Genomic DNA, 9,013 nt, shown 5'->3' with positions numbered 1-9,013 from the left:
TTTTTTGTTTCTGTGAAACAAAGTAACATTATGTTTTTAGTTCTTGTTACAAATGAGAGAAACATTATCTTTTCTATGTCTACAGAAATACTATATTTTTTGTCAACATTTTGTTTTTCATTGTAAGATATTCTATTGGTATATATATGACAGAGTGTACAAACATGAAAAACAAGTGTTAATAAAATCTAAAAAAGTTTCTAGTATTTTCAGATATTCGCCAATTATTGTCCTTCACCATTTTCTGCTTATAACTGTATTTCTGTACATTTCAATGCAACTTTCTGTCATTTTTATTTCTTTTTTTTTTCTACCTATGACCACGAGATTGGCACTACAGATAACTTTTATGAGAATCCCTGCGCTACAAGTTAGATCAGATTTAACAATTTGAAAATGAAGTATGTCTTCTAGGTTTTTGAAAATTCATTCCTAGCTGCAAGTGAAGACGGCAGAATTTATAGGTATAATCAGGCATCTAACGGAATATTAAATATCTACAAAGGTCACAAAGCGGCGGTAACATGTTTATACGTGTACAATGTAATTAGTACAGACATTAGCAAAGAATGGATGTTCTCTGGCTCGTTGGATGGGACATTGCGATGTTACAACATAATGGTGAGATAACATGTTTTGTTGATATAGCACAGCATATTATTAATGTATCTTTTCGTTATATATTATATTACACACTGTGAATAAACTTTGTTAGACTGGAATACAAGTGAGAGACACAGCAGACATAGGTAGTCCTATACAATGTATGGACGAGGCATGGGGAATAATTTTCATTGGCACCAAGTCAGGCCATGTATCACGTTATCATATGAAGGTTTGTTGAAGAATGTCATAAATAAAAATTATCTTTATATGTATGAATATTATCATTACAACAAATATTTCAGACGGGCGTTATTAAAGGAGACAGTATACAATTCTCGGATAAGTCTGTGTTAGCTTTAAAAGCAACTAACGAGGGTCCACGAAGAGTTCTTATTGTAGCGTCGCGTAGTCAACCGATAACAATACGAGATGCTCAGAGCGGCCTATTCCTTCGCACAATTTGTGGCCAAAAAAGTCACACTGTGTACAGCCTAATGCGTAATAGTAATTTAATTTACTGTGGCACGAGTAGCACGTCTATACCAGTCTTTGATTTTACGGTTTGTAAAAATACATGTGCGTTGATAATGTTTTATTGTCGTGTGAAATTTATTAAATTCACCTTGTTTTGATTTGTAGAATGGCGAACAAACGATGCAGTACAATGCTGGCGTAGGAATCGTGTGCATGCGTCTGTACAAACAACTATTGTTTGCTGGTTGTTATGACGGAAATATTTATGTATTTGACACAAAGGTTAAAATATGAAATTAAAACACTGATGTCCGTTCTAAGAGAGATTGTACTAATTTTCGAACGAATTTTAGGATCATCAGTATCTATGTAGCATACCTGGACCTGGTAATATGTTGTTAAGCATGGAAGTTATAGACAATAAGGTATTTGAAATATCTTGTTAAAATACTATTGGAATGTTGCACCAAGTCTAACGTCCGACAAATTTATTGTTCTAGATTATAGCTGGTAGCAAAGATAAACGCTTACAATCATGGCAAATGCCTCGACAAGTACGATCTTTGCTACAGAAGGTGAATCAAGCTTGAACTGATAAATTCTAGTCTAGTCGTGCTCCCCCGAGAAAAAGCATTGTTAAATTTGGAGTACAATCTGTCTATAATGAAATCATTGTACATACAGACTCAGAGAACTTACTTTGTAATATACAACGTATATATATAGTCTTACAGAGAAAATGCACATAATTAATATATAAATACGTTTGTACAGAAGATTAGATAAATTATTAATGTCGCGAAATTGGAGTATTTATAGTATGTTCAGAAAAAAAAAACTGTAGTGAATTCTTGTTCTTTATTCTATTTTGTCAATTCGCGTTAGTGTAGGTAATCCGTCTGTGCCTTGTGCGCAACATGTGACATGCTTTTCTCATATTCTTTAACAAAGATACAAGAAACGTAAACGTGATCACAAAGACACGCACTCTTTGTCGTTCGAAATTTTTGAACCTTTGCACTTGTTATTGTTTTTTTTCTTTTGCATTCTGGATATGTATTCGGAGCGTTATGTACGAATATATATCTAAAAAACTGTAACACAATGTAAATACTAATAATAATTATATTTATTGTTTTATATTGAATTTATAGGTGGCTGACAGCATTTCATAATTTGCTTGATGAGTGCAAAGGACTGAAGTGTATAAAATCAACTTTATTACGGAAACATTTATTTGAATTAAATCAGTAGATTTAAGAGACGTGAGTTTGATTGCATTGATGGAATACATATCTTTCCGAATAAGAATTGTTACAATGATTTGTTTCTTTGTTGCAAGTATATATTTTATTTCGTTTGTTAATAATTTATTTATTATGTTATTTTTTAGGCATCGGATTATAATTCATAATTTTATTTGTTTTTATTCTTATATTATTGCGAGTTGATTGATAAAAGAAAGATGTGTTTCTGCCGATGTTATTAACAAAGAATGTTAAAATGTAGTTGAAATGTATATGTTAAAGAAGAGAAAGATCTATCTGTTATATACATCTATGAACTAAAATTAAAAAAGAAAAGAAAATGCAACACGCAAAGAAATTATACTGAATACACTTTTGTATTTTGCTTTATCTTTAACATATACTATTTCATTCATTTTGTATCGTACTTATAAAATTATATAATTATTTACATGCACATCAGTGAACGTACTACGTTGTACTTTATAAATTCATTGTGTACCCAATATTTGTTACGTGTAACAATAAAACACTGTTCTCGTATCTTTGACAAAGTTCATAACATTTGTCTTTGAGAACAAATTTTCTATGCAAAGTAGCAATAATAATGTACACAATTTTGAAGTTTTGTATATTAAATTGTACGAAAGTTACGAAATGTGTATTGAAATACCTGAATCTCATATATTGTCTTAACATTTGTTTTAATTAAAGCAAGTTGATTAAAAATATATGCATTTTCTATGAACTATATTTTCATTCACTGTAGAAACACATTTGTTAGATCAATACATTTCTGTACGCATGCATGTGTAAAATTGATGATCACAATTTACAAATGCACAGTGAATTTTTGAATATATTTCTTAAACAAGTATAATAAGCGTTGAAACATGTGCCTTTGTCTTGGTCCTGTTAAATCAGGCAAGACGTTTTTAATGAAACGATTGCAAGGAGATGAAATAGATAATGCAACTCATACTGTTTCTACGAATGGCATAAATCTTTTCACAATAAAAAACACTACCGGAGAATTCGACATGATTATTAAAGAAATTGGTGGTAGTATGGCACCAATATGGAAACATTATTTTAAAAAGGTAAATTTCTTTTCGGAAAATTTAAATGATAAAAATAAGTTAAGAGATTTTACACATGTATTTACACGTCTCTTATAACTTTTTAAATTATTATCTTCATTTTTAGACACGGAAGCTTATTTATGTGATAGATACAAGCAATCTTTGCCAAATAAGTGCGGCAGGAGTATTGCTTTACTCATTGTTAGTTGATCCTACGCTGCAGAATACAAAAATCGCATTAATACTGAATAAAATGGATCTCTCTTATCGTCAAATGCGCAATGAAGCTTTACTTATGCTTCATTATTCGCGTATGCAAAAAGAAGCTACGCAAGAATTAACTATATTTGAAACTAGTGGAATGACTGGCCAAGGTATCGAAGAATTAAGAAACTGGTTGTTTGATCCTATTACTTTAAAAGCTGCAATAAACGCAAACAAGTAGACTGAATGTATATGTAGTACGAAAAAATTTTATCAGAAAGTGGATATTTTTTTTTATTATTTACACTCAATGTTACAAAGATACAAGGATTCTACGAATAATTTTTCAGCAATTAACACTAATATGATTACAATTGTAAATTAGTAGTAAATTGTTTCCAAGTTACTCTATTTGTTATATTCAAAAGTGGAAGTATTATCAAAAGAAATTTGATATTCAATATTGAGTGTACAAGATGTTTATAACTTAATCAACGTATGTATGTGATTATTAATTTAAGTAATCTTTGACACATTTCTGAGATATTAGAAACAAAAAATAGCTGTCGTATTAGTTATAAAACTATTGATCAAAAAGTTTTTAAATTCATAAGTACTGTTTAAACAAATGTTATTAATTGTTACAAGAAATATATTAGCTTTACGATCGTTAAAATATTGACGAGTACAACAATATTGAAGTTCTTGAAATTCTCATGATTTGTACGTATTCTTGAAATAAGTTTAAAACCTTTTTGACCAGCTTTTTGTATATGCATATACAAATATTTGAAGCAAACTTTCACTATAATATAATCAAAATTAAGATAAAAGACTACAGGCGTACATAATAAAATATTTTCACAAGAATGGAAAAAAAGAAAAATTTACTTTCCTACTTTCTTATACTATTAATGTTAAATAGATTAGAATTGTATATAAATTTCTTAATTTGATTCCCAAACATTTAAAATTTTCCTTATCAATCTATTTTCCTTAACGAGCTTTTCAAAATATAATAAACTATACAAATCAACCAAAAGATTACATCTAATGTATTCTTGTAAGGTCTTCTACTATTTTTACAAGATCATCCACCGTTGCTTCTTTTTTCATTCCACTAGGATCGTCGATCTGTAAGTAAGAAAGTAAGTTAAAAATACGATGAATTATATACATATAATAATGTAAGAAACAATTTTACTTACCATAAGACCACCTGCAACTTCTGCCATTTTATCGGGACTCAAGTCAAGAAAGCTCTCGATCAAGTCTCCATCTATAAAACCTTCACACTGCTCGATTTTTAATTCGGTGTTGAAACTTCTCCAAAAATTGTGTTCTATTTTACCAACACTTTTTATTACGCTCGTTAATCTGTCTTCAAGGTTTCTCAGGAACTCGTAAAATGTGAATGGAATTTGCGTAACTAAACCAATCGCGCCGCTAACAGTTCCAAACAATACACAGCCTTGCGTGGGTGTACTTGACTCGCCTAAATTTTGCATCACTAACGACCCATGTCGGAAAACGTTAACCATATCGCCTAAATGAAACTGTCCAACTTCCTGCATCTGTTGTCTTTCGTCCTCAGAAGTGGCGGCACTAAAATGCATTTTTAATTTCTCATTTTATGTTTCAACGAATTAATGAAAATCTATCAAATTAATATCTTACCTATCTTTTTGACAAACGAACAAATTAAAGCAATTCTCAGCGCCTAAGAAAGTGTCATCATCTAATATTTCAATGGCAGTCATCCAATTTGGATTGTAATCTCTTGCTATTTCTTCGAAACAGCCTTCCATTGTTTTATATTGCAGTAACGTGAGAGATCTCATAAGATCTCCAACTAAAATGAAATCTCCTTTGGTTTTCAAATAAAGGGCAATGATATTGTTGAAATGACTGCACTCTAATCTGAGCTCTTTCTCTGCTGTCCACTCGAACAGACGAACAGTGCTGTTGATACTAGCGAGAAGCTTCCCATTGAATTCAATTAAAGAATAACATGATCCTTTGATTTCTTTCTCTGCGACTTGTGTTAGCTTTCCATCGCTCCAGTGGTACAAAAGTATTCTGCCCATTTTTGGCTCAGTTTCATCAGGATGGACAAGCGCGGTCCCAACGATATAATAAGAAGTCGGATCTTCGCCTAATTTCGTCGATATCATTGATAATGCGTATTCAGTGGGCATTAACATGTGTGCATGTAAAACTTCGAAAGTATGTTGATCAATAATGAGCAGGTTGTGTACTTCAATTTCTTGACAAATGTCGCTAGCTGTATGCCCCGTAGGTTTGTTGTACGATGCAATGTGACTGCTGCTAGATGTGGAGGCTGCTTGCGTTGATGCGGAATGCCTTACAATACTAACACCACTACTGTCCTGGACATCAACGCGCATCGTTATTACTCCAAATGTTTGGGAACTTTCTTGATAAGCAATTCGTCTCGGCGACTCCCCGAGGGGAACGGTACGAATGTGCAGTTTCTGAATTTCGTCGATTGTCCCGATAGTTACCGTACTGTCAGTTGCCAACGCTAAACTATCCGGATATGATTCTGCATTTAGAGAACACATGTGATTTACTTCCTTTAAATTGACATTGCTGAATACTAGTTTGTGATTTGACGAATAAATTACAGTAGGCCTGTCGGAACATGCGAAAACATTAGTGGTGAACAATGATCTGAAAGTCCTCAAGACCGTTGGTTGTGTGCCCAGAGTAACTTTCTTCTTGTCAGAAAGTATACCGTTCTGTTTGTGTAATGTAAAGTAATACATGCTGCCATCCCCGAGAGCACAAAGCAGATACGTATTACCTTCGAAACACGTCATCAAAATAGATCTAGGTATAATTTCACCACCAAGTAATTCTTTGTTAATTTCTTCCAAGGCGGGTAAAGTTAGGATGCGGACAGAAATATGCGTCCATAGACCTACTGCGGCGATTTTCGCTTCGGTATGACCGTCTAATGGAGATATATCTAAACAAGCAACTTCATATTGTAAAGTAGCAAATCCTTTTGGTACAATCCGCCCGCACGAAATTTCCATGTAAAATAAGTCATTTCCAGTGGCACAAAGTACCTGCGTGCCATTGCAAGCGACCACACTGATGGTTCTCTTATTTTCTGGCTCCCATTCAGAAACGACTGTTTTAGTTTCGTACGAGATTAACCTGGCAGACGTTGGTGTGATCTGAATAAATAAATCATTTGTAACATTACCGGTGTGAAAGGTTTGTTCATCAGCAACGAAGCCTGGAATATCTGTTTCCTCGACCTCTTCTCCATTCAAAGTCAAAATTCTGGTTTGTCCCACGAAAGATAACACCAAAGTGTTATCATAAATACCACCACCAACTTTTAATGCCCACATACCTTTGATACCTGGCAAATCTATGCTTGCATGTTCTTCAATACCTATCCCATTTCTAATAATTCTAAGGGAACCCTCCTTAAAAGCTCCAGAACATGTAACCATTTGTCCCTGACCTTGTCTTTCAAGATCAACCACTGCCATATCAACTATTGGTGCCAAATTAGTAAAAGTCTCCATTGGGACACAGTAGGAACCATTTTCGTCTGCTTTTGTAATTAATTTAACTAGCTGTGAATCGCCTAGTCTGCTACCAACAAATATTACTCCATTGTCTAAATATGTAATGCATTCAGGTATGCTAATTTCTCCCAGAAGTTCAACTTTGAGATCCTTCACAACTTGTGTGCCATCTGGTTTCTTTTCTTGCTCCACAAATAACATAAACAAGTGTCCAGCCATGTCTCCTAACAAATATCGAAGTCCTTGGTTATCAACTTTAGCATAGCATGTAATAGTACTCTGTTTTATAATTGGAGGCACAACTGCAACATATGTATTCCCATCGTGATATAATATGCTTTCCTGACCTATTATTATTGCACCACAGATAGGAGAAGGTACTGGAATGACTATCATAGCTTCGCGTTCTACATTATCTTGCCTCCATGGTATTTTGACAAATTCCTTGTCTCTCAAAGAAATCTCATGAGTTTTGACATGTCTTCCATTAATATCTTGATGAATCAGAATCAATGTAGGATTCGCACATCCATGGAGAAAATTCACATCTTGCACTTGATGTTCTTCCATACGTATCGACGATGCTTTTAATTCCGGATTATCTTTATCAAGAGGTATAATTTTAAAGAGGCCATCGTATAACCGTAAGCCAATTACACGCGCTTTGGGATCAATCACGGCTTTGATTCCTGTTTCAGAAGCTTTCCCAATACGGTCTGCCACATTCCCATGCGCTTTCGTTATGATTTCTATATTTTCTCCTTCTCCAATACATTCCAAAATCATGGCATTGTAACGAGTGGTCAAAAGAAACAACAGATCTTTCTTCTCATGCTGCAGAAATATATTACAATTTGTCAATTATGTATTAATTCATTTTATTACAACTTAAAATTCACATTAATTTCATACACTTATACACATTGTTAATCATGCTTGATATCAGATAATTTTTTTTTGTATACATACAAGGTTATATTATTCTTATAAAATGTCACAAATATACAGATATATATATGTATATATTCCATAAAAACATACGAATTCATTACACTAAATGTTAGTATAGATAGAACAACAATAAATAGCGAGATACGATAAGTTATAAAATAAAGATACTAGTATAACCTTACCGGCGGTCTAAAGAATTTAACAACTGCAATCTTTCCATAAATTCCAACTTCTTTCAGTGGTCTCAAACCTTCTGGTGTAACAAGATATATCTCTAATCGAACATTTTTCGCTAATATAAGATTCAAATCCGTAGGCGAGGTAAAATTACCTTTATACATAAAAAGAAAATAATTGTTGACGAAGAGCATACAATTTCTTTTCGTACGAACACTTTTACTTACCTGTCACACACGCAGTGACTGCTGTAGGCTTATGTGCCGTTACCACATAATGATGAGACATTGCTTTCATAATATTCTGACCGACAACTTTTACAAACTTGTTAATACCTCAGCCACAAGATACGACCAAACACTGGCCTTGCGTACTTTTCAATTTCACGCGCCACGAAGTTAGCAACGTTTCACAGTGTATTAGGCCTGGTTCACAAGAACTGTGTTTCAAAATCTTCCAAATGCAAATTATGTACTTCTTACAATGCTAATTACGCGAATATATACACTTTGATTGAATGGAAAAAGAAATAAAGAGAAAACAAAATAAGACGTAAAATTATATATTCTATATTCAATTCCAAAAACTGTCAGTCGTTTAAAATTTTCTTTTACTTAAATTCATTAAAAAAAAGAAGAAATTCTTTTTATATATAACGCTTCATTTATCACTTTTTTTTAGCAAATAAAACAAAAACTGGACT

The 9,013-nt window shown here is 32.9% G+C and overlaps 3 protein-coding genes across 6 annotated transcripts in view; 2 read left to right on the top strand and 1 right to left on the bottom strand.

Annotated features, from left to right (window-relative positions):
* LOC122529631 (microtubule-associated protein futsch-like) overlaps positions 1–2,980 on the top strand; it is a 15,090-nt gene extending 12,110 nt beyond the window's left edge. For 2 of the 4 annotated variants that reach the window (XM_043655927.1, XM_043655926.1), the window contains 7 exons: positions 415–621; positions 716–835; positions 909–1,166; positions 1,246–1,362; positions 1,434–1,505; positions 1,581–1,655; positions 2,235–2,980. In XM_043655927.1, coding sequence (XP_043511862.1) covers positions 415–621; positions 716–835; positions 909–1,166; positions 1,246–1,362; positions 1,434–1,505; positions 1,581–1,655; positions 2,235–2,255 — 870 coding nt within the window. In that variant the 3' untranslated portion in view covers positions 2,256–2,980. Of the gene's footprint in view, positions 1–402; positions 622–715; positions 836–908; positions 1,167–1,245; positions 1,363–1,433; positions 1,506–1,580; positions 1,656–2,234 lie in introns of those variants that run through there. The other 2 variants (XM_043655929.1, XM_043655928.1) reach the window with 2 other exon arrangements.
* A 131-nt stretch (positions 2,981–3,111) lies between these two features.
* LOC122529635 (ADP-ribosylation factor-like protein 16) lies at positions 3,112–3,859 on the top strand. Its single transcript, XM_043655933.1, has 2 exons — positions 3,112–3,427; positions 3,534–3,859. Exons 1-2 carry the CDS (start codon positions 3,221–3,223, stop codon positions 3,852–3,854), a joined length of 528 nt encoding a protein of 175 aa, XP_043511868.1. The 5' UTR covers positions 3,112–3,220; the 3' UTR covers positions 3,855–3,859.
* Positions 3,860–3,881: 22 nt separating this feature from the next.
* Positions 3,882–8,857, bottom strand: LOC122529633 (DNA damage-binding protein 1). Its single transcript, XM_043655930.1, has 5 exons — positions 8,538–8,857; positions 8,316–8,464; positions 5,291–8,016; positions 4,822–5,218; positions 3,882–4,747 (listed from the first exon to the last, which is right to left on the bottom strand). Exons 1-5 carry the CDS (start codon positions 8,605–8,607, stop codon positions 4,664–4,666), a joined length of 3,426 nt encoding a protein of 1,141 aa, XP_043511865.1. The 5' UTR covers positions 8,608–8,857; the 3' UTR covers positions 3,882–4,663.
* Positions 8,858–9,013: the final 156 nt, after the last annotated feature.

Source organism: Frieseomelitta varia, unplaced genomic scaffold (genome assembly GCF_011392965.1).
Source record: "Frieseomelitta varia isolate USP_RPSP 00005682 unplaced genomic scaffold, Fvar_1.2 scaffold_3, whole genome shotgun sequence".
Taxonomy (NCBI): domain Eukaryota; kingdom Metazoa; phylum Arthropoda; class Insecta; order Hymenoptera; family Apidae; genus Frieseomelitta; species Frieseomelitta varia.
Note: the sequence above shows the minus strand (reverse complement) of the source record. Positions and strands in the feature narration are given on the sequence as shown.